At 48.9% G+C, this 22,787-nt stretch overlaps 2 protein-coding genes across 4 annotated transcripts; one reads left to right on the top strand and one right to left on the bottom strand.

Annotated features, from left to right (window-relative positions):
• Positions 1-263: 263 nt before the first annotated feature.
• LOC121477970 (BLCAP apoptosis inducing factor) lies at positions 264-10,924 on the bottom strand. Its single transcript, XM_041732609.1, has 2 exons — positions 10,769-10,924; positions 264-2,242 (listed from the first exon to the last, which is right to left on the bottom strand). Exon 2 carries the CDS (start codon positions 2,064-2,066, stop codon positions 1,803-1,805), a length of 264 nt encoding a protein of 87 aa, XP_041588543.1. The 5' UTR covers positions 2,067-2,242; positions 10,769-10,924; the 3' UTR covers positions 264-1,802.
• On the top strand, positions 4,079-6,521 carry NNAT (neuronatin). 3 transcript variants are annotated; one of them, XM_041732608.1, is made up of 3 exons: positions 4,084-4,269; positions 5,201-5,276; positions 5,504-6,521. In XM_041732608.1, the coding sequence occupies exons 1-3, from the start codon at positions 4,198-4,200 to the stop codon at positions 5,731-5,733; spliced, it is 378 nt and encodes a 125-aa protein (XP_041588542.1). In that variant the 5' UTR covers positions 4,084-4,197; the 3' UTR covers positions 5,734-6,521. The 3 variants fall into 3 exon arrangements, with proteins under 3 accessions (XP_041588541.1, XP_041588542.1, XP_041588540.1); XM_041732606.1 differs by having other exon boundaries at positions 4,086-4,269; positions 5,201-5,281; XM_041732607.1 differs by lacking the exon at positions 5,201-5,276 and having other exon boundaries at positions 4,079-4,269.
• Positions 10,925-22,787: the final 11,863 nt, after the last annotated feature.

Here is a 22,787-nt window from a genome sequence, read left to right as displayed (position 1 = left end):
TCAGGCGAGAGGCCATGGGAGCTGAGAAACACAAATGTCTCATCTCTAAAAACTTTCAGACTCCCTCCTGTTCACCGCCTGGCCTGCCCCCTGCTCCCCCTCCCCCAACCCCACCATCTGCTCTCCAGAGAGCAGATCAAATTTTCGGGCTAAGGTACTCTGGCGCCAAGGACTCAGCCCCTCCATGCTATCCCCTGCCCCCCACCAATGTAGAAATCCAACACCACAACCCAAATGGACTGCAGCCATATAAAACCACAAAGTAAAGTTTATAAAGCTTTATTAAACATTTCAAACAGCTGTGCAACGAACACACCAAAAATAAAAGCTCCAGAATAGCAGTCCAAATGTTCCACAAGTGTGGCCTCACAGTCCCATTCCCTAGATGGACTGCCTCCAGTTCTGTCCTCTGCCTGGCCCACCGCCTTTCCCACTCAGGCAAGAGAAAGATGGATGATTTAGACTGGACGGACAACCATGCCGGTCCCCAGTGGGCAGGGGCCAGGAGAAAGTCTCGTTTGCCAACACTTGTTACTGAAGCGCAGAAAAAGCAAAAAAGCAAGTGACAGTCACAAAGTCTTCCTGTGTATTCTTCGTAACGTACAGTCTATATGCGCAGGACTGAAGGAGCTCCTGGCACGAGGACGATGGCCACTGCTCCTCTCTGTCTTGTCTGAACCACCTTGGAGTCCAGTGTGCTGGTCACCCTGCAATCCCCATGCTAAATAAAAACTGTAGCGCCACCTACTATAGCTAGCTATTGCTAAACCTCAAAATCAGAACACGTTCAATAAAGCTTCTTTAAAAGGAATATACACATGTATCTGTATACACACACACACACACACACACACACACACACACACACATACTCACGGCACACCAAAAAATACCCAAACACCTATCAAGGGGATCATGGCTGTTATGAAACACACAAGTACTCTCCCATTCACTCGGCTGGGGACTGCTACATCTACGTGGACACACCACACCTTAATCCTGCAGAGCATGCACAGGAGACAGAGGGAGGCCCCCCCCCCTCCTCAGGACGGTTGAGAAAGGCAGGAGGAAGGGCAAAGAAAGTGAGCCTGGGCTGGTAAGCATGAATCCAGACACCCAGGTGAAAGAGCAACAAGTATGTTACTTCTTTCTTAAAAACGACGTGGAGAAAATACTGGAAATTTGTGGACAAAAAACAGTCAAGACACGTATTTGTCTGGGCTGCCGACTGGGGAAAGGAGGATGAAAAAGCGAGGCTCTCGGGCGTCAGCAATCTCTTTTAAATTCGAGATAAGTGCAAAAATGAGCCCTGTCTAGCACAGGTGCTCCCCCAAAAAGGAAAGGAGTAGAAGAGAACTAAAGGGAAACCAGGAGAGGGACTGAAGGGGGTAACATTCTGGGAAGGGAAGAGACCCTGATAAGGAGGGGTCACAGAGGTGACGAGACTGGCATTTTATCTGCCCAGGTCATGCTGGGACGGTTGACCAGGATGGGTGCAGACTCCTCGCAGGAATGAGGCGAGGGGGGTGACCATCCTGCCAGCCTTAGGGTGGGGGGGAATCGAGATGGGGACAGAACACACACAATCACAAGACCACCCACGACTACAGGACTCTACAATAAAAGCACCGGTCAGTGCCATTATTCACATTATAAGGATAAAACATCACAGGCCAAGAAAGGCGCCGTCAGGAATGTGGCACCCGCGGGGCTGCGGGATTTGAAACTCCAATGCTTTATGACCTATGTCAATGCCTCCCCTCCCATCTTCTGCTTCCTTGGAAAGCTAACTGGGCAGGCTGTTAGGTGCCCACAACGCCGGGGTCGTGCGCCGATTCCGGAAGCGGGGAATCAGAGCAGTGGTACAGGAAACAGTTTCCCCAGCAGCTATAGCAGATGAGAAACAGTGCTGCCAGGAAAACCAAGGCACAGATTGTGCAAGGCTTCCGCTCCAGGAGGAAGCTGAGCAGGTAGAAGCCCATGAACATGGAGTGGCTGAACCACAGGGCGGGGTTGAGGGGCTTGGGGATGAGGAGGACGGGCAGCAGCCACTGGAGGCAATACATGATCTCTGCTGGGCAGGGCCTTCACCAAGGCCACCGGGCACCGCTGCAGGAACCGACCTAATGGGAGCCAGCGGGCGCAGGCAGCTGCCCTCCGCTTTCTTCAACCCTCACTCTCCAGGAGCTGAGCCGCTGTGCTCTCTGGCTGTCAGCCTGGGATCACCAAGGCAGCAGGGATCCTGAAGAGAAAAGTCAACATAACAGACAGACAGACAAAAAACAGACAGACAGACACACACACACACACACAGAAAAAAAAAAAAAAAAACAGGAACAGAATGTATACTTATTTGGGAAAATGGATCATGGTTAACAACAGTAAATGTGAATGCCCTTTCCTCCCTGCCCACCCATGAAGTCTACTCTCCACATCACCGTTTCAGGAAGCTCCTGGGGTATCTCCCCTGGGCTTGCTGGGGAGTTGGGCCAGAGGGCTCTTCGGGCAGGTCCGGCACAGTGGACTGGCTTTGCCTGGGCCCTGCCCAGCAGAGATCATGTATCGCCTCCTGGGGCTGCAGCCCGTCCTCAAGGGGCCCAGACCTCACAATACCGCCCTGTGGTTACCACTGGATGGCCACGGGCTCCGTGCTGTGCCCCCACGAGATAAGAACAGGGTTCAGTTCTGGATCTAGTGTCTGCAACAGCAGGTGCTCAGGGGAGAGTTAAAGCACCACACTGCTGGAGTTCACAGAGACTGGATTTTTGAATTCTCTGTGAAGCTGCAGCGGCAGCACTACCAAATATCTTGCTTTAAGATGGCAGCCTGGCATCATTTTGCCAAAACCAGCCAACTTCTTCGAAAGTCAACATAGAAAAAAAAAAATCACCATGCTATTTGGTTGTCCAAACTGACCTCATTTGGATCACTTACACTTTCCATCTGCTGCTGGCGCTGTATAGAACCTGACCTCTGTGAGCTTTTAATCGAAATTAACTTTCTATTCACACAGGGGCAAATGCCAGTTGGCCCCTGAGCTAGGCTAGGCAGCTTGCTGGAGAGGCGCGCTCTCCAGTGGCGGGCCACCAGTGTGCGGAGCTGAACTTGCAGACCGCGGTCTTCCCGCTGTGCCTGGAAATGGACCTGCAGCAGCCACAACCCTCTGGTGGCGGCAGCAAAACCCCATTCCTAGCTCCAGCCGCCCAGCGCAACGGGTACAAAGAGCCTCACTGGCTGTGTTAAGACCTATCAGGGCCTGGGGCGAGGACGGGGGGGGGGGGGGGGGGGGGAGGGGAGCAGAAGAGAGAGGTTGAGAAGATCTGTCCAGCAGAAATGATCCCGGAGCATTTTCCGACCACTTCTGGGAGAGCTCATCTCATCCCTTGCCCGCACACAAAGGCGCCAATCCCTCCCACATCCTTCCCACAGGGTAGATTCCGGGGACTACCACTTTTGGTGACTACCACTTTTGCGCCTAGAGTTCAGTGCCCTGGTTCAGTTCCTTTCAATCATCACTGTTGTAGTAACCGTAAGAAGGGGGATGCAAAGAAATCAGGGAAAAGTTCCGTGCTCAGGGACTCTAGTGAAGCAGAGGACACGGGCTTACAGGCATATCAAATATCAGAATAAGAGTACACTGATCAGGGGCCTATGAAGCCGAGGCTCCGGGAAGGGGAAGGGGCATCTTTTTTTTTCCCCCTGCAGAGTAGATGATACCTAAGTTAGGTTTTCCACCCGTGCCCAAGGTGGGTCCTGGCGCGCCACCGGACACTGGGCTCAAATTTGCAGGCCACAGCTCCGAGGAGTTCCGTGCCAAAAGGCGTGCATCCCCTACTCCAGCCTTTTGCTCTACTACTCAAGAGTTGTAGTTCCCCTCCATTTTACACTAAAATTTAAAAGCGGGCATAGTGGAATCTTCTGGAAAGGGGCTAAGATGGAACTCAGGAGGCGGGGGTCGGTGTGGAAAGAGCAGATGGATTATTTTTTCCTCTCCTGGCGAATGAGAAGCGCCCCCGGCCACCCCTCCTCATGGACCACCCCCCCCCCCAAAAAAAACCCGCGCATGCGCACTTGGCTGGCAGGCGGATACTTAAGGCGTGGCCACCGCGGCTGCGGCAGTGCGCCCAACAGCGGACTCCGAGAGATCGGCGGACCTCGGCGAACCGCGCTCGCTCTCAACCCACCGCTCTCGGAACCATGGCGGCAGTAGCGGCAGCCTCGGCTGAGCTGCTCATCATCGGCTGGTACATATTCCGTGTGCTGCTGCAGGTAAGTGTGCCCAGGTTCTGGGCGGGAGAGGGGTCCCGATGCGCGCCCCCTAACCGGCAGGCCCACGTCTTAATTGCCGCCTCCCGGACCCATCCTACCCTTATTGCCGCGGTCCCTGCTTGCCCGAGTGCCGCGGCTGGCACCGCGTGCCCCTGCGCGTTCCCTGCGCCCTCCTCCTCGCGCAGACCCTTCCCAGTGCGCCCGCGCCCGACCGGGAACAAAGAGTTGGGGCGCGGCGGGCGCCAGCCGCTGACGATCGCCGAGGCTCTTAGCGACCAACGCGGTAAGAAAAACCCGCTACATCCAAACTCGACCCCAGGAGGGAGGCGGGGCACTTCTGTTTTGCGAAGAGACTTTATGATCGTATAGCAAAAATTTTACGCCTTAAAAAATTGCGCATTGCAGGGAAATTTTTTAAAAAATATAGAGCTTGCGAAGGTGGAACCAAAAATAAGTTAGAAAAAGGCACGTCTCAGGGAAAAAAAAAGCACTTCCTAAAAACCCACAACGAATTAGAAAAAAGTAATTCGCGGGGGGAAAAAATGAATTCGAGAAAATGCGCATTGCAGGAAAAAGAAATCAGGCAAAAGCACTTGGAAGAAAAAATGCATTTAGATAAAAAGCGCATTGCAGAAAAAATCAGACAAAGGAACTAACAGGAAAAAATCGGATAAAAGCGCTCTGAAGCAAACAATTAGAAACGGTTCTTTGCAGGAAAAATGGAAGAAAAAAAGCACTTCCAAAAAAGGGCAATTTGCTTTATTTAAAAAAACAAATCAAATAGAGGCAAAGTGCTTTGTAAAAATAAAAAAAAAAAAAATCAAAAGAAAGCACTTTGCCTATAAAATCATTTACCCTAAAAGCACCCCTTGCAGGAAGAATTCCCTGCTAAAGGAATCCTTTGCCAAAGGAATCGCATATTTCCTTTAAGGTGTTCCTGGAATGCTGCATTTACTGGGTAGGATTCGCTTTTCGAAATCCTCCAGGGACACAGCCCATTGCGAGAAGTGAGGTATACCTAAGTTGTGGGTCCAATCAGCTTGCTGCCATGCAGCCTTCAGCACAGTTGGAAAAGCTCCAGCTGCCCTGACTCGTGGACAAGCTGCGCCCGCGCCTGCCTCTCTAAGTCCGACAGGCGGGCGGGGTAGGGGGTGGGGCGGGGGCGGCACGGCAGCGCTGCAGGCTAGCTGCTGGTGCCTGCCTCTAAGGGCTGGTCCTGGGTCTCTTGCTGTAGGTGTTCAGGTACTCCCTGCAGAAGCTGGCATACACGGTGTCGAGGACCGGGCGGCAGGTGTTGGGAGAGCGCCGGCAGCGAGCCCCCAACTGAGGCCCCAGCCCCCAGCCCTGGGCGGCCGTGTCACCAGGTGCTCCTGTGCTTCTCAGCCAGCATGGGAGCCAGTGCCGCACAGGAATGGGGGGTCCCCTGTGCTCTCTCGCCAGAGGAGCATTTGCCAAGGTCAGTGAGGGGCCGGTAGGCCCCCGGAGAAGCAGAACCGACAATGACAATACCAGATCCCTTCCAAACCCCTTTGCACCCCTCCGACTGCTGGGCGGGGTAGAGGGAAGAGGGGGGGTGTGGGGAGCATACCCCCGAGATCTGGGCACAGGCAATGCATTCTAATCTGGACCAAGTTGGGACAGTGCCATCCCAGCCCCGCAGCCATGGCCGTGCCAGCAGGCCCCACCACAGAGATCCAGACAACTGCACCAGCCAGCAGAATGGACATTCCAGCATCACCAGCCGAAGCCCTGAATCTTGATGCAGCAGACAAGGCACCAACCGCGTGCCTGTGTGGCGGGACTGGAGGGCAAGAGTGAGGGAGGAGGGTTAAGAAACAGAGTGAGGCCCTCTCACTGTCCCTTGCCTACAACACGTGCATTCCAGCCTTGCTGTCTTTGCTCCCTCAGTACCCTTTCCCCCCCTCACTGCCTCTTAAGCCTACCCCAAAGAAATGTGTCACTCAATTTGGACCTATTCAACCAGTAAATGAATGCCATCTTTACTAAAACACCTTCTCCGAGCCCCCAGCCCCTCACTGATCTTGCTTTCCCTGGTCTCACGCAGTTGTGGTCAATATCGTGGTAATCGCTAATTGTACTGATTGTATAAGTGTGCATTAGTTGTGTCTCCCCAGCTAGACTGTAAGCTCCTGGAGGACAGGGACCACCTCTACAAAAAATAAAAAACCAGTACCTCCCCCATCTCGCACAGTGTTCCAAGACCCTGCGGGGTGGTGGAGGTGCACCAAAAAGTCGTCTCTTGTGACTTCTTCTGCGGCATCAATACGTACTCCTAAGATTGGGCTAATGCACTATTGTGGAGGGGGCACACTACTTGGGAGAGTGAGGGAAGGCAACAAAAGGGGAATAAGCTGGGACCCTCACACACCCAGTTCCATCTTAACACTGTTCTGAGATAAAGAAACACTTCCCCCACCCCAAAAAGAAAGGTCTACATCTTTACTTATGGTCTCAGAATAAAGGACTGCTTCCCTTCCCCAGGGGGGTGGATGCCTTCACTTGTCCTGGAATAAGGGCCCTTAGCAGGTAATTACTAGGAAAGATGGCGTAAGGTGAGAGTAGCCCTCAAGACGGGGTACGAGAGACCAAGGGGATGATCAGGACTTCAGAACACAAAGCTTTATCTCCAACCAGGAGCCCCAAGGAAATGAGCACTGGACACGGCGGGCACTGGCTTGGACACTGAGAATTGGGAAAAAGGTGTAACGTGGTGCCTCCCCTGGCCTCCAAGCCCTATAACTCCTACCAGGACCACTACAAGAGCATTCTGCCCTGCCTTGCTACTCTCCAGGTCTCCTTCCCAACACCCCAAGAACCTCTCTCTAGCTCTCCCCATTAGTGAGTTCTCCACTTCTGGCATTAGCCTCTATATTCTTAGGGTTGCTTACCAGGTCCCTGGCCCTGGGCTCTCCCCTGCCATGTCCAGGGTACGTGGGCAGGTGGGCTGGCTGTTTGGCTCCCAACCTTTCTCTGTTCTTTCACTCTTAAATGAGCCAGGACTCCTTTCACATGGTCAGCTGACTGCCTCGCCAAATGGCCCTGCTGCCTGTTCAGCCTCGTCTCTGGCTTAATGTGTCCCTGTCACTACACACCTGTTCCTGGGTCAACACCAAGGGAGGATTTGGAGGGCCATAAATCTCCCTTTTTGCCTCTTCCTCAAATCCCTTAGTCACAGTTGTCACAAACACTTCTGGAGCACAAAGCACCTTGCCCCCTGAGCCTGATATTTTCCCTCCTCTAAGCAACCCCTTAAGTTTCAAAACCCCAGTGTCAGCACTTTTAGAGGCATCTGGAACTTCAGTACAGCATCAGAGAATGACAGGGGTAGAGGGTACAGACCTTGGCTCTGGTACTGGGCTGTCATCAATCAACCCAGGCAACCTGGCCAGGTCACCTCCTACCAACCCCTCACCTTCAGTTCCCCCCTGTAAATGGGCTGTTAAGATCCCAGTGAACTCCAGGATACTAGAAACATTCTGCCGGGGCACCTGGGTGGCTCTGGGTTAAGTGCCTTCGGATCAGGTCTTGATCCCAGGGTCCCTGGTAGGGAGGGAGAAGCATTCTTCTCCCTCTCCTCCCCGCTTGTGCTGTCTCCCTCTCTCAAAATCTTAAAAAAGAAAAAAACATTCTGCCATCAAAGTGGCAATCAGGACCCTGGAGATGTATAATCAGAAACTCCCATCTTCCTTAGGCTGGGTGGCTCCAGCTTCTACTATAGCCTGAAGGTGAGGCAGGTCTCCTCTTGCCCCAGGGTGACTCATCTGCAGGCAATGCCCACACCTCCCTTCTGAAGCCATTATCTTGGCAGGCCTCAAGACTGGAAGTTGCTGTGGTTTTCCACACTAAACCCACATAACTATGAACATTTCAACATGTGTTCTCAGTGAAGACTGCCTCACCTCAGAGCCTTCAAGAGGTGTGCCCACAGCCCCACTGTCCCAGATACTCTAACCTCAGCCCAGTTATAAAGTGGCTGGATTCAGATAGACAGGGATGGAAAGAAGGGTCTGGCTGTTTCGGACAGAGCTTGCTCCCTTTAGCTTTTTGTACCCCTTTTGAAAGGCGGGAGGCTGCTGGCAGCTCTATGGCTTTCCAGATAATCTTGGTGAAGCCCATCTGTGGGACTTCTCCATCCATCCATCAGCGTGGCATGGTGAGATGACAGACTTCCAGGCAAGGGCTGTCCTGGTGGCCTACATCCCACATGGGTGGGCTTGAGTGTGCAATGTCCACTCCCCCAACTTCATCCCTCAGCCCCAAACCCTCATGTTCTGGCAGCAAACACAACCCACTGGAAAAGGGAGAAGGAATGTGTCCACACTTTCTATTCCTGTGTGGTGCCTAGAAGTCTGGTCCAAACATATCCTGTTTATAAAAATTTTTCCAGAAGCAATACCGTTAAAACATTTTATTCTGATAGTGAGCAATGGTAGAAGTTGAAAACGACTATAGAGTTTTATTGCAGGGCCCTTAGTTCACAGGCCTCCCTTCTTCCTAAACTGTTTCTACTACTCCCAAAAAGGCTTTGCCCTCATTAAGACCAAGCATATAGCAGATGAGTTGTGAGGCTACTGGGATGGCTTTGCAGGACTCAACCAACAGGCAAGACTCTTGCACTAATGCCCCAAGAAGGATGTTAGTTAGTGTCTTAGCCTAACCAGTTAAGCTGGGGGGGGGGGGGGAGGGAGAGGGAATAAGGTAACATGACTTTCAAAGGTGTGGGCTGCTGTGACACTATCTCTGTGGAGTATTTGAACTGTGACTGAAGGAAGGGGTGAGGGGACAAGTTTCTTAAGCTTCAGCTGCAACAGCAGCTTATTACACCTGGGTTGGATGAGGGAGCAGGTTTGCTATGAGCCATTTGCTAGATATCTATTGTCAAACTTGTATCTACTCAGGAGCCAGTAACCTAAAGCGAGATTCTGAATTTGCAGTATTATCCCCAGAGATTTAAACGTGCACAAACGCGCACACAACACACAAAACATTAGCCTAACAACAGTCACTTTTTCCCTGGTGGCCTCTGACTTCCTCTATATGCCCCAGAGACATGTCACCATCTTCTCTGGGAATGATTCTGTTCACCCTCCCCTCCACCCCTTCTCCCTCCCACAGGGCCCATACCCCAGCAGGATCCAGATTCCTGAGCATTCCCAGAACAGGAAGTCAAAGAGGCAGGCAACACATGGTCCTCGGTATAGCACAGTGACAGGCTTGAAATGGAATGCATGTCTCAAAGATAAGAGAACAACAACAAAAAAAAAGACAGCCAAACCCAGACTTCCAGATTCCTCTTTGAAACAACATATTACAGATAAAAGGTTAAACTGTTTTTGGCAGCAGTTCTAACAAGACCAATTACAGACAGAGAATTGATCCGGTCACTGGAAACTGACCAGGGCTCTGAATCTTTTAACAGATTTGTTTGACATTAATTAGTCTCTGATCTAAAACAAACAAATAAATAAGATCTAACACTTGGCATTAGCACTTAAGCTGGAACTTTTTTGTTTGTTTGTTTGTTTTTGTTTTGTTTTTTGGTCCTGGCTTTGGTGTTGCCGTCCAGAAGGCTGAGGGGATGGTTGGACCATGTCAGGCAGGGCAAACAGAAGCTGTTCCCAACACACCAGCTCCCTGAAAGGGATAAAGCACGATCCGAACCTATAAACAGAAAGATCATTTCCTCCCTGGGACAGACCCCGGTCTGTCCCAACGTTTAGCGTTGAAAAGGGACATGGAGGCCTGGCAGAACTCACAGGTTTGGAAGGGGTAGCGACAAAGCAACTGTTCCCCATCCCCCTTTCTTCTTTGTAGGCCACTGGAGTGCCAGGCATTCCGTTCCCTCGGCTGCCCTTGAGGGCCACTCCCCACATATGCTGGAGGAAAGGGATCGGGTGTACAGACTTGACAAAGTTATGAGAGAGTAGGAGGCACCCGCGACTCAAAGCAGAGCGTCAGCCTATCACCCCGTCACCTCGGACACCACAGCGGGTGCCTGGGGTGGAGACCACTTTGGCCCCTCTCACCCACGGCCCTTCTAAGAAAAATGCGACTGAAGTGGCGGGGACAAGTTAGCAGGACTCTCAGAAACTGGGCCCCCTGCCAGGGGCCCCCCGGGGCGCAGAGCGGGGAGTCGCGCCCCCTCAGCCCCGCGCCCCCCGACTCTGCCTGTCGCGTCCCGGGAGCAGACAGGCGAGCACTGACTGACCTTGGAGGCCGGAACGAGACCCAGGGGTCCGGGGCCTCGCCCTCAGACCGGGAAAGAACCCCCGAGGCCCGGGGGGGGGGGGACGGGGGACGGGGGCCCACACAGGGCAATCACGTGACCCCACACAGGGGTGGCTCCCCCAGGGTGCGCGGAAGGAAACCCCCAGAAAGGGACCAGGCGACGCCTAAGGTGACCCCGAAGGGACAACATGGCGCCGCCGCCGCACCGAGGGCCTCTCACCCCGTCCCCAGGGGGCCGACGCCACGGTACCTGCGAGCCCTGCCATGGCGCCGCCGCCACTGTCGCCCTCGCCGCCGCAGCTAGCCTCCACCTCAGCTCGCCACCGACGCCGCAGGAAGCCGGGGAGACGCCCCCTTCGTCTTCTAGTGGAGCAGACCGAGGCCCCCTTCTGGTGTCGGGCTGCCTCTGGCAGACGCCTGATCATAAAGCACGATTTGGGGTCATCCTCTCCCGATGTCCCGCAATGTGCGCCTCAGATGGGCCTTTGAAAAGTCTTCTATGCGTGTGTGAGTAACTCAGGGGGCTCGCAAGTCTTCAAGCCTGAAGAACTTTTAGTCAGGCGCGTCCCGACAGCCCAGCATCACGGCCTCATGGTCCCCTCATGCATATGCAGCAGATTGTGATCCTCGCTCGCTGAGCGCCGAGGGGGCGTACCTTAGCCTCCGTAGGTGAGCTCGGGATTCTGGTTCCCTGCGCGGATCACCCGTGTCGTCCGGGCAGGACCTCGTGGCTCAAAGTCCGCCCCCTCCCTGGCCCTTTCACCAAGGGGCCAAAGTTCAGGAGCGGAGAAATCGGGTTAGAACTAAGGACCTGATTAGGGTCAGGACCCGACTCCTCCCCGGTCCCTCTACCCCGGGCAACTGGTCTACCCGACTCTCGGCTTCCCTGCGTCTGATGAAATGCCTTCTTCACAGAGATGTTACGGGGAGTGAATGAGTCAGGATTCATTTATTAGCTAATTGAGTTCCTTGAGCGCTTACTATCTTAGTGCAGTGCTAAGGGCGAAGAGTGTGGCATAGACATTGCTGTAATCACAAGGCTCTGGCAGTCTAGTGGGGGACAGTGTGGGGGCGGAGGGGGGAGAGGAACGAAGGTCAGCAGAGAATCACTGTGTTAGTAATATTAACCAATCGATATGTAATTATACAGCATGGAGAGGGCAGTGGGGGAAAGTAAGGAGGGTTATGGAAAGTGAATGAGGTCCTAATATGGGGTACGAGGTGGACGTGGATCCTCCTTGAGAAGCTGGTATTTAGATTGAGACACCAAGGACAATTAGGAGTTGTGCAGGGCAAGGGAGACGGGAAATGTTCCAGGCAGCAGGAACCACTTGTCCCAGATAAGGTGGGAAGGAGCAGGGTGTGGGTGAGAGGTGAGCAAGGAGTAGTGCAGGTAGCGCTACCAAACGAATTTGGATTTGTATTTTGACAGTAACCAAAAGCCCTTTTCATCAGGGGAATGATAACAAATTTGGATTTCTGAAAGGCAATCCTGGTTGCATGGCTTGGAAAACACTTGGGAGCAGATGTGGGGGGGCGGGGAGGGAACCAGTTAGAAGGTTATTGCAGCTTTCCAGCTACAAAGTAATGATGACTCAGGCTGGTGGTTTGGAGAGATGGAGAAGTAAAGGATGGAAGATTGGATGTGGATGTGTGCTAAGGGGCAACGGCAAGAACATCTAGGTTTTTGCCTCGAGTAGGAAGGAGTCAAGAACCCTTCACTAAAGTGATGAAGCCTGAAGAAGAATCAGATTTAGGGGGAAGATACAGAGTTTGGCTCTGAGAAGGCAAGTTTGAAATGCCTGGGCAATGTCTAGGTGGAAAGGGTCAATAGGCATTTTTATATGAGATGAGCTCAGAAGAGAGGTCTGGGCTGGGGATTCATATTTGGGTAGCATCGGCACATATGTAATGGATGAGATCACGGAGCTGGATGAGCTCCCAAGGAAGGGAAGGTAGATTTTTGAGGAACAGAGGAGGAGGAGCCAAGAAAGGAGGCTGAGAAGCAATGACCAGAGGGATAGGAGGAAAACCAGGTGAGCATGGGATCCCAGAGAGGAGGTTTCAAGAAAGAGAAAGTGCTTAGTGGGGCTGACTGCTATAGAGGACAGAAATGGCACCATTGGGTTTGGTTACAAGGAGAGTTTATGAATTGTATTCTTTATTTTGTACGTCCACAAAAAAAAAAAAAATCAATTAGCTTAAAAAATAAGTAAGCTGCCACCCAATGGCAGATTAATTGAGTGGCTTGGCAGTGTCATCAAGGGACATTCCATCTCCCAGGTTTATTTCATCTCTGTTCTGCTGTCCTTATGATGGTTTCATGCTCACGGTCATAAGATGGCCAGTCCAGTTCCTAAGTCACATTCACGTCAATATGTCCATTCCTCCTCCAGCTTAGAAACAAACTGGATGTGGCCTCTCTCTATTTTGCTGCCTGCGGACTGAGGGGTCAATGCACCCGTGCCAGGTACACCCAAAATAACACTGGAAGAAAAGAAGAGTCTCATAGTGGAGGCAAGGATGTGAAGCAACTGAAATTCTTGCATATAGCTGGTGAAAGAGGAAACTGATACAGCCATTTCTGAAGACCTGCAGTTCCTACTAAATCTGAACATAGACCTAAGCTGTGACCTAGAATTTCCACTCCTAGGTATTCAGTCTGAGAGAAATGAGTGCCTATGTCCACAAAAAAACTCATGCAAGAATTTTCATAGCAGATTTATTTATAGCTTAAACTAGAAATAGCTCAATGTCCATCAACAGGAGAACTGATAAATTATGGCACATTCATCCAAAGGAATACTATGGGGATCCCTGGGTGGCTGGGATCCCTGGGTGGTTCAGTGGTTTAGCGCCTGCCTTTGGCCCAGGGCGTGATCCTGGAGACCTGGGATCAAGTCCCGCAGCAGGCTCCCTGCAGGGAGCCTGCTTCTCTCTCTGCCTGTGTCTCTGCCTGTGTGTGTGTGTGTGTGTGTGTGTGTATGTGTGTGTGTGATGAATAAATAAATAAAATCTTAAAAAAAACCCAAAGGAATACTATGTTATACATATAAAAATATAATATACTGACATATGTGATATGTGGATTAATGTCACATACAGTATGTGTACTAAAGGAATCCAGACACAAAGGCAGTACATATTGTATGATTCCATTCACATATAAAGTTCTATCTGTGGTGATAGAAATCAAACTAGTACTTTCCTGTGTTGGTGGGAGAGGAGTAGAGGTGGGAAAGGAACAAGAGAGAATTTTCTGGGATGCTAGAAAAAGTATCTTAATCTGCTTGGTGACTACATTGGCACAAATTCATCAAGCTATACCTTAATATTAGGGGATTTTATGTACCTTATGTATGTTATACCCCAAGAGAAAGAAGATATAACAGAGGGAGGTATCCTGCAAATCCATGGTATGTGGTTTGTGCTGTTGAGCAAGAATCAGAAGGTACTTTTTTGGAGAGACTCTGCCTTCCAGTAACCTTGATGCCAGGTCTGGGCATTGACAAGGCCTCTGTGGCCAACCTTCTTCCCTTTGGGGCTCCAGAAAACTGGAGAAGGTAAGACAGGGCTTCTCACTCACATGGGGCTGGCTCCTGGCCAGCTGGCTTGCTTCCTCTGTACACACAAGACTGCTCTCCCCTCCAAGCTCAGTTCCGGTGGTAGAAATGACACCAAAACCAGGGTCTAACTTGAGGGACCTGGAAGGTCTTTCTGCCCTAAAATTTTGCTCAACAGACCTCAACTTCCTGCCAAGGCCTCTCCAACTTGCCTTGCTCCACCAGACATCCAAACTCACTTGTGACTTCTCTCTCCTGCTTCATGCTCTCCAAGTCTTGCCCATCTTTTCTGAATCCTGCTTCAGGCTTTTCTGTCTCCACCTCCAAAACCTTGGTCCAGACTACCACCCACTCACCCCTGAAGCCGCCTCTCACTAGTCTCCTTGCTCCACATCTCAGCCAAAGCCATCATCCTCTTCATAGAAGCCAGGATGATCTTTCTCAAATGACCCTGTCATTCTTCCTCTTGAGTGGGTGTCTCCTCTTCTCTGTTTTCACCTGTCAAGAAATTTCTAGTTGTCAAAGTCCCAGATCAAATGCCGCCTCCTCCACAAAGACTTTGTATTCATTCAGCAAACATTTATCGAGTACCTAACATGTGCTAGGCACTATGTTAGGAATGGAGGATAGAGAGAAGAATAGACAAATGCCGTCTAAGGAGTCTTGGGAGATGGTCAATAGAGCAGTGACAGTGTGTACGTACTTCCTTTTAACTCTCACTGGACTGTGAGCTCCTTGAGGGCAGAGCTAATGTGGGGGTCATTTCTTAGCTTCAGAGCCTAGTACCAGGCCTGACAGGGAGGAGGAGGAGGCAGTCACTGTGGAATAAATGAAAGGGTGAAGGAGTGAGAAAATGGATGAAAGACCTAGCCAAAGCTCTTTTCTTTCCCATTTGTCCTCCAAGCCTCCAGTTGAGCTGGTAACTGGGTCCATGGTATTCTGTTGGCACTGGATAGCAAACTTGGGGTTAAATGATAAAGAATAAGCAAAATATAATGCTATTTATAGTGCAGTATTTTGTGAAACCACACTACCTACCTTCCTATGTCATCATTCCATTTGACAATTACTTTTTCTGAAAATCAACATTATTTCTTTATCAAGACAAGATTTGGGAAATGTAACTTGTGACAGAACGACAGTGATTTGTTAAATCATCAAAGAAGCCATGTATTATCAAAAGATTTAAAATTTGATAAAACACATGATTACCCAAGTGACCAAAGAAGTAGGCTCAGGGATAGCACAGACTGCAGCCAGAATGCCAGGGTTTTAATCCCACTGCATTTTTTTTAGCTGTGTGTCCTTGAGCAACTTACTTACCCTTCCTGAGCCTCACTTTTCCCATCCATAAAATGAGGAAAACATTAGAATCTATCCCTTATGGTTGTTTCTGCCAATTCAATGAGTTCATGTTGTAAATGCGTACAGTTGTGCCTGTCACATAATTAACACTCATGGTTACCTATTGGTTCAAGTGGATCATACCAGTTATCCCAGGGGCAGGATGAACTGTGGGAGCCCTGGTGAGGAGTTTGCCATCCTTAAGGGAGCAGGACCAGTGGGTTCAAATCCTGGATCTGCTTTCATGACCTTGAGCAGTCCCTGCTGGTTTTGTCCTCAATTTCTCTCTAAGGTCTTTTTGCTCCAGACTTAGAGGCATGTACACTTGGGCAACTGTGCCACTATTTTAGCTAAGTCTGTGGCTACATCTAGTGGTAATTTGAGGGAAATGCCCAATATTATTATCGAGCGGTTAATGATTGGAACAATAATGGTATATTAAGCTCTTCCTATGTGCTAGAAACTGTTACACGAACTTAGTTAACCTTCAGTGTAATTCTATAAAAAAAGATTATTTTATCTTTATTTTAAAGATGATTAAGGGCACCTGGGTGGCTCAGTCAGTTAAGCATCTGCCTTTGGCTCAGGTCTTGATCCCAGGGTCCTGGGATGGAGTCCTCAGCAGGGCTCCCTGCTTGGCAGGGAATTGGCTTCTCCCTCTCCTTCTGTCCCTCCTCTTGCTTGTTCTATCTTTCTCTCAGATAAATAGATAAAATCTTTTTTTAAAAAAAAAGTGAGGAAAAGAAGATTCAGGGAGATGAAGTCAATTGCCTAAAGCTACCCAGTTGTAGCTGACAGAGCAAGATTTGATTCCAGGCCACAAGGACCTGAAGTCTTCATTTTTAACCTCTCTGTGTCAGGCCTGTGGATGAGTCCTGGAAAAACATGAAAAATGCATATTCTTGCCTCTATAGAATATAACTATTCTAGAGAGAATAAATGAGGCTTAAGTTCTTTGTCCTCAGATAAATTATAAAATGTCTCCCTAGTATCCCTTGAAGAATTCAGGACCTAAAGAGACTTTTCCTTCTCAAGAGACCAAGTTCATCCCAGAAGATTTTGGGATCCTGCCACAGGCTAGCTATGAAGGCTAGATTACAGAATCCCACTTGCCATTCATTTATTCATTCATTCATCCCTACAGCAAACACTTGTTGAGTACCTAGTATGAGCCAGGCTTCACTCTAGGCTCTAAGGATACAGTGGTGAACAAGAGAGTCCCTGATTTCAATGAGCTCACAGTCCAATGACAAGAGAGCCAGATGTAGAACACAAATTACAAGCATGTCACTGTATGATGGAGGAGAATCATAAACAAGGGGACTAGGTTAGTCTGGGGCTGGCCAGGAGGTCCACCAGAAGGTAAAAATATTCAACCTCAACTCTGAGGTGAAGAAGGAGTTTTCTGGATCATGAATATGGGTGCCAGTATTAGAGGCAAAGAGAATAGAATTTGAGACAGTCTGGAGGTGAGAGGTCAGGGCTGTTCCACAGACCACAAGCAGGTCAGTGTGGCTGGATCTCTGAGGGTGAGAGGGGAGTGACCTGTGTCGTGATCAAATCACACAGGGTCTTTTTTTTTTTTTTTTTAAGATTTTATTTCTTTATTCATGAGAGACACAGAGAGAAGACAGAGTCATAGGCAGAGAGAGAAGCAGGATCCTGGCAGGGAACCCTAAGCCGGACTCAGTCCTGGAACTCTGGGATCACGCCCTCACCCACGGAGCCACTCAGGTGTCCCTCACACAGAGTCTTAAAGGGCAAGGAGAGGAGTTCAAACAATCCTAAAGCAATGGAGATCCCCCGGAGGCTTCAAGCCACAGATTTGCCTCTTTAAAAGACTATTCACTCTAGCTGCTAATTAAATGGACTGGAGAGCAAGAGGGGAGGTAGGGAGAGAGTGGTGGAGGCGGCGAGGTAAGTGTCAGGGTGGTGGTAGCTTGGCTCTGAGTGGAGACAGTGGTGATATAGGGAAGAGGGCTAAGTTGTGATGTATTTTGCAGACAGGGCCATCAGCACTTGATTGCTTAAATGTCAAGGGTTAAGGAAAAGAATTGAGAATGATTCCTGGGATTTTGGCTTTTAAATCTGGATGGCAATTGGCACCTGGGTGGCTCAGTGGTTGAGCATCGCCTTTGGCTTAGGTCCTGATCCTAGGATCCTGGGATCAAGTCCTGCATCAAGCTCCTCACAGGGAGCTTGCTTCTCCCTCTGCGTCTGTCTCTGCCTCTCCATCCGTGTCTTTCATGAATAAATAAATAAAATCTTAAAAAAAAAAACCCACATGTAGATGGGGTTATTGAAATGGGTAAGACTGAGAGAAGTGAAGACTTGGGGAGCCTCTCTGAGTTCACATCTACTCCAGAAGGTAGAGATTCTTTTTTTCTTCTTTTTACCTCTGGTGATGCCAGATTCCCCTGACAAGGAGATGGGAGGAGGCGATGGGTGCCAGAGTGTTGCTGGGAGCCTCTGCTGGACTCTGTGGCACTGCTACTGTGTAGATCAGCATCGGTGCCTCATACCGAAGAATCAACAACAACAACAACAACAAAACAGAACAAACAAAGGAAATCAGATGGCTTTCCAATCTTTAGTTGCGCAAAAAGATACTCTTGACTTTTCCTAGGAGAAACCAGATGGGCCCACACATGCTTTAACATAGGAACTTCTTTCTGGCCAATGAGTCCATTGAGGTGGGAGTTTATTTGAGAGACATGGGTTGATGTGACTCTGAGCAGAAAATTCCTGCCTAAAGTACAAAGTGTATATTCCTTTGGTGGAAAGCAGGAAAATTTCAGCTAGTTTAAGTAAAAAGGCAATGTCTCTGGGACATTGCCAGTGGGAATGCCAGCAGAATGCCAGTGGGATCTCTGGGCTCAGAAAATTGAGAGGCACTCGAAGAAGCTTGCAAAGTGTAGGAAACCAGGATGCTCCCTTCCCCAGGTCCTTTGCCTGTGCTGTTCCCTCTGCAGGAATACCTCGCTTGCCTTTCTTCACCAGGCCCACTCAGACTCCTTCTTAAGGATGTAGTTTTACGGCTGATTCTTTGGGAACATTCCTCTGGTTTTCCAGATGAAGTCGGGTATCCTTGGTAGATTCTGTCCCAATACCAAGTGCTTTTCAAAGGAAAAGCTCTTTTTTTGGTTTGTTTGTTTGTTTTCATTTGTAACTCTTAATATAGTTGTACTAAAGAATTATTCATTTGGTCAGCATCTGTCTTCCCAGGTAGACTGTGAGCTCTAAGACCACAGAGACTAAGTCTGTCTCGGCCCCTGGTATACTTCCAGAACCTAGGATGGGGGGTTGTAGACAGGATATACTGCAGGGACAAACCAACCCAGAATCTCAGTAGCTGATGGCCACTAAAATTTATTTCTCATTCATGCTACATGACCACTATGGCTCTATTCTCTATTGTGTTTCTCTGGAACCCAGTGGTGTGGAGCAGCCTCAGTAAGGCAAGGGGCCAGGTCTCAGTCCCTAGCAGAGGACCAGGCCAAATGTTGGTACAACTTGACCTTGATTGAGCAGAATGGTGCTGGGGTCCCGGCAGGGAACAGGAGTTGTCCTAGGACTCAGCTGAGGGGGAACACCGCAGACTTACCCTTTGGAATCTTGGTCAGACATTACACATGGCTCTGAGATCCTTCCAGTGTTAAAGCTGGGTTTTTAGAGAGTTGAAGCAATTTGCTCAAGGTAACAGCTAGTAAGCAGCATGGAGCATAGAAGAGTGGTTGGGAACATAGGCTTTGGAATCAGAGAGACCTGGGTTCATATCCTGCGTCTGTGACAATAAAATATCAGCGCAAATAATGACAGTAGTGCATTATTTCTCACTGAATAAGGTAAAAATCCATGAGTCTATGCTGTTAATAAAGAAATACATGAGAAAGGAGAGAGAGAGCTCTTGCAGCAGAATGCCAGCTAGGAAATATAGAAGGGGTGACGGCATAAGAAAAGCATGGTTCTGCAACTATAATAGCAATAAATGGGCATGAGAAACATCCACGGATCCTGAAACTATTGGAAGTTTGCTGAGGAAAGCAATATTCAGTCTCAATTTCTCCATCCAAATAGCTTTTAATTACAAAAGAAAAGCGATTAGTATAGTAGAGACCTGATACACCCCGACCTTAGCTCAGTGATCAAGGGTAACATCACAGTGGTGGGACAAGCCAACACATGTGCCTCTGGATGGGATGCACCGGAGAGGTCATCACCTCTCTGGTCTTCCCGTCAAAAGTGTGTAACCTGGATCAAATCATGAGAACACAATCATACAAATTCAAATTTGGGACATTCTGCACAATGATTGACCCAACTCTCCAAAAATGTCAATGGCAAGAAAGAGAAAGAAAGGAATTTAAAGAGGACTACAGAGATAGAACATCAAAATGCAACATGTGAATCTGAGTTGAATTTGGAGTTAGAAAAATCTGCTATCACGGATGTTCTTGGAAAAGTTGGCAAAATCCAGATGTGAACTATGAACCAGATAATAGTACATTGTTCAATGTCAAATATTTGATTTTAATAGTTATGCTGTGATTATGGAAGAGCATTTCCTTGTTCTTGGACAATATTTAGGGGGAAAGAGGCATGACATCTCTAATTTACTTACTTTTTTAAAAAAGATTTTATTTATTTATTTGATGGAGAGAGAAAGAAAGCACAACTAGGGAGAGCAGCAAGGAGAGGGAGCAAAGAGCCTGATGCAGGGCTTGACCCCAGGGTCCCCGGATCATGACCTCAGCTGAAGGCAGACATTTAACTGACTGAGCCACCCAGGTGCTCCTATAACTTGCTTTCAAATGATTCAAATATATATATTTTTCTCTCTATATATATATATGTATATATACGTATATATATGTATATATATATATACATATATAAAAGAATAGAGAAAAAATAGAATTTTGAAGTAAATGTGGCAAAATGTTAACAATATAGGAGATTCTGAGTCAAGGGCATAAGGGAAATCTTTGCACTAATCTTGTGACTTTCTATAAGTTTGAAATGATTTCAGACTAAAAGTTTAAAATTTTTAAAAATATGTTTACAAATCATGACTTCTTCATTTGTTCTATATTTCATCAAAATCCTAATTTTAGCAATGTGAAAAAATGTGTCTTATAATTGAATAAACAAATAAACAAACAAAAAAGAATTGAATAAACACAGAAGTTGTGTGATCAGGGGCGCCTGGGTGGTTCAGTCGGTTAAGCATCTGCCTTTGGCTCAGGTCATGGTCACAGAGTCCTGGAATCCAGCTCCTCATGGGCTCCCTGCTCGGCAGGGAGTCTTCTCCCTCTCCCTCTGCCTCTACCCCTCCACTCATTCTCCTGCTCTCTCTTTCTCTCTAAAATAAATAAATAAAATCTTTTAAAAAAGGAAGCGTGATCAGAAAGCAAGGCAAAGCATTTCCTCTCCCTATGCCTCAGTATCCTCATCTGTAAAATGGGGCTGATAAATCTGACCTCTTAGTGTAGCAGAAGATGCATGAGAAATATCCAGTATCAGGCTGGCACAGAGTAAATGCTTGATAAAATGCCAGCTTAAAAAACTGGTAAAGGAAGACAGCAGTCGGGATCCCTGGGTGGTGCAGCGGTTTGGCGCCTGCCTTTGGCCCAGGGCGCGATCCTGGAGACCCGGGATCGAATCCCACATCGGGCTCCCGGTGCATGGAGCCTGCTTCTCCCTCTGCCTATGTCTCTGCCTCTCTCTCTCTCTGTGACTATCATAAATAAATAAAAATTAAAAAAAAAAAAAAAAAGGAAGACAGCAGTAAGGTGGTAGCATGGGTGGTCCTCTGCTTGTAACCCCTTCAGCAGCAGTAACTTGCAGCTGTCCATGGACAAAAGCACTTTTGCAGGAACTTTGGGCTCTAGGCAGGAGTCTGTGGAGCCCCAATAATGGCATGTCGTAAAAATACTGCTTTCTAATTAGATAAGGACAGCTGTGAGAGAGAAATCCACAAGACTTCTGCCTTCAGGTCACCTCATAAGAGTCTTAAGTGGCCATTTCCACTTTCAAGACACCAAAATTGGAAATTATAGGTGTAGATAATGAACTGGAATTCCCTTCAGTGGACTCCTCAAAGGATAAGCCTTGGACCTATATCAAAAGATTGGAGAGCGAATACACATTTATATGTTTAAAGTTAGAATAAAACACTTAAGCTTTGCATGTAACATTTTAAGACCTTTTCTTTAATTAAGAGACTAACCTCTAGCCCATACAACGTCTTTGTGTGAATTAGAAAGAGCCACCCCTTCTGCTAGGTGGATTTGCTCCACAGTGAGGGAGGCAAGGGCTGGGTTTCAGTTTCTCACTCCTGGCTGAGTGCCCTTGTAGAGTCTGCAACCTGCTTGACAGTTAATGACATCCCAGAGATGAATCCCCAGTCCCAAGCATAAATAGTTAAGAGGGCGGGGAGTGGGGGTGGGGTGGGGTGGTGGTTGCATCATCCTCCAACAGAAAGGTCCCCTGTCAGAAGCCACCTCCCCCATCTTCCCTGAGCCCTACTCTAATTCCAGATCACCTTGACCTCTTTCCACCTGTCACCTCCTATTAATGAGGCTGGAGACTAGGGGAGGAGGGTGGAGGGAATCTCAAGGATTATCAGGGCTACAGACAGGGAGGAGATGATTTCTCAAGCGGGCAAATGGTTAATAACACCCCATGTGTCCCCACACCCTACTTTTACTCTGTCTACCATTCTCAGAAGTGGAGAAGAGGGCATTGTAGGTAGTGCAGGGAAGGTGTGCAGAATGAAGGGAGACAAGGTGGGGGGTTGTGACGTCCTCATTTTTTGACCATTCGTGTCTTCCCACACATCCTGTGGCCCTTCCATGGAGACTATAGACTAGCAGGGGCATAGATCCTGAAGCAGACCCAGGAGGACAGAGTGGTTCCAAGGTCCAGAGTGCTGGGTGGCCCAGCCCTCCTCCACAGCTCAGAGCAGGGAACCAGAGCCTCCAAACCCCCTGACCCGGAGTCAGCCCTCAGCACACTGAACCAGCAGACCACAGCTGCTTCAAAGACATCTCCAGGGTCCCTCAAAGCATTCTATGTGAACTTGGGCAAAGCGCTCCATCTCTTGGAGCCTCAGGTTCCCATATCTATGGGTATAATTATAGTTCTTCTCTCCCGGCACGGTCGTGACACCTCAGTGTGTCGGTGTAGATACAGCAGTTGGCACAGTTCGTGGCATGGTATGCAGTAAGCACTCAGGAAGCAGTAGTTTCCCTGCGACCTCTGGGATCCCACACAAGCCCCTGTTCTCTAGGAGAGAGCACACCAATCCCACACAGTCTGTCAACTATAAGACAAATGCTGAAAATCATTTTTGTGGTGTCA

This window comes from Vulpes lagopus, chromosome 18 (genome assembly GCF_018345385.1).
Source record: "Vulpes lagopus strain Blue_001 chromosome 18, ASM1834538v1, whole genome shotgun sequence".
In the NCBI taxonomy this organism is placed as follows: Eukaryota; Metazoa; Chordata; class Mammalia; order Carnivora; family Canidae; genus Vulpes; species Vulpes lagopus.
The sequence above is the reverse complement of the archived record's forward strand: the minus strand, read 5'-3'. Positions and strand labels throughout refer to the sequence as shown.

Coding starts and splice junctions, on each gene's coding strand:
- LOC121477970 (XM_041732609.1), bottom strand. CDS start 2,066: ATGTATTGCCTCCAGTGGCTGCTGCCCGTCCTCCTCATCCCCAAGCCC.
- NNAT (XM_041732608.1), top strand. CDS start 4,198: ATGGCGGCAGTAGCGGCAGCCTCGGCTGAGCTGCTCATCATCGGCTGG. Junction 4,270..5,200: donor TATTCCGTGTGCTGCTGCAG/GTAAGTGTGCCC, acceptor ATTTCCTTTAAG/GTGTTCCTGGAATGCTGCAT. Junction 5,277..5,503: donor GACACAGCCCATTGCGAGAA/GTGAGGTATACC, acceptor CTCTTGCTGTAG/GTGTTCAGGTACTCCCTGCA.